Raw genomic sequence first — 794 nt, 5'->3', positions numbered from 1 at the left:
GCCGGACCACCACGCTCATCACGACTACTGAACTGTCAGATAATTGAAACCTATGCAAAGATTTTAAACATTTTGATCATCAATTAAAGGCTAAGAAGTGATTTTTTTTGTCTTTATAAACCCGCTTCTCTCATTGTCTTTTCGGTTTCAAAAAAGAATATTCCAATGTGCATTGCACTATTCGTATACGGAAGATAATTAGCAGAACAAAAAGTTGGCAGTTTTAGTCATCGATTTTCAATTATATTTTTTTCTCAATTTTGCTGCGGTAAACTTTGTTAATCTATTCAGCTTGTGCTCAGTAAAGCACGGGAGAGTATACCGAGACAGAGTCACCATTCAAATATAGTACCAGGGTTGTGCCTATATGTTAGAGTAAAAGAGTTTGGGATACTGTTGAAGTGTTAAAAATTAATACAGAAAGATTTATTAAATAATTGTGTTCCTCCATAAAAAGGGAGCGACAAGACCTCACTCAGAATACGAATTGGTAAAGAAGAAGAAGAAAAAAAAACATTGCACAAAAGATTTATTGATAACACATTGATGATAGTAACTAAGCCTACGTTAAAAAAGAAGTCAGGTCATGAATTAATATTCTGTGGATATGACAACCATTGCTATTAAAAACGATATATATTATTGAGAAAAGTAATTTCTAGAATATCTAAGCAGGGGTGGATTGTGCACGTTGGAAATGTGGTTAATAACAACAGGTAATGAGTCAAATATAAATAACATACCACAGTAAGTTTATTATATTGTTTTATTCAAGTATCAACTATCTGCATAAA

General features: G+C 32.4%; 1 protein-coding gene and 1 pseudogene across 1 annotated transcript in view; one reads left to right on the top strand and one right to left on the bottom strand.

Annotated features, from left to right (window-relative positions):
- The window catches only part of LOC119593333 (histidine-rich protein PFHRP-II-like), a gene marked incomplete in the record, with an annotated part of 929 nt that extends 828 nt beyond the window's left edge, over positions 1–101 (top strand). Inside the window, 1 exon segment of the mRNA XM_037942261.1 lies at positions 1–101. Coding sequence (XP_037798189.1) covers positions 1–31 — 31 coding nt within the window.
- Positions 102–298: 197 nt separating this feature from the next.
- The window catches only part of LOC119593651, a 2209-nt pseudogene continuing 1713 nt past the window's right edge, over positions 299–794 (bottom strand).

Source organism: Penaeus monodon, chromosome 32 (assembly GCF_015228065.2).
Source record: "Penaeus monodon isolate SGIC_2016 chromosome 32, NSTDA_Pmon_1, whole genome shotgun sequence".
NCBI lineage: Eukaryota > Metazoa > Arthropoda > Malacostraca > Decapoda > Penaeidae > Penaeus > Penaeus monodon.
This window is presented reverse-complemented; position numbering and strand designations above follow the sequence as displayed.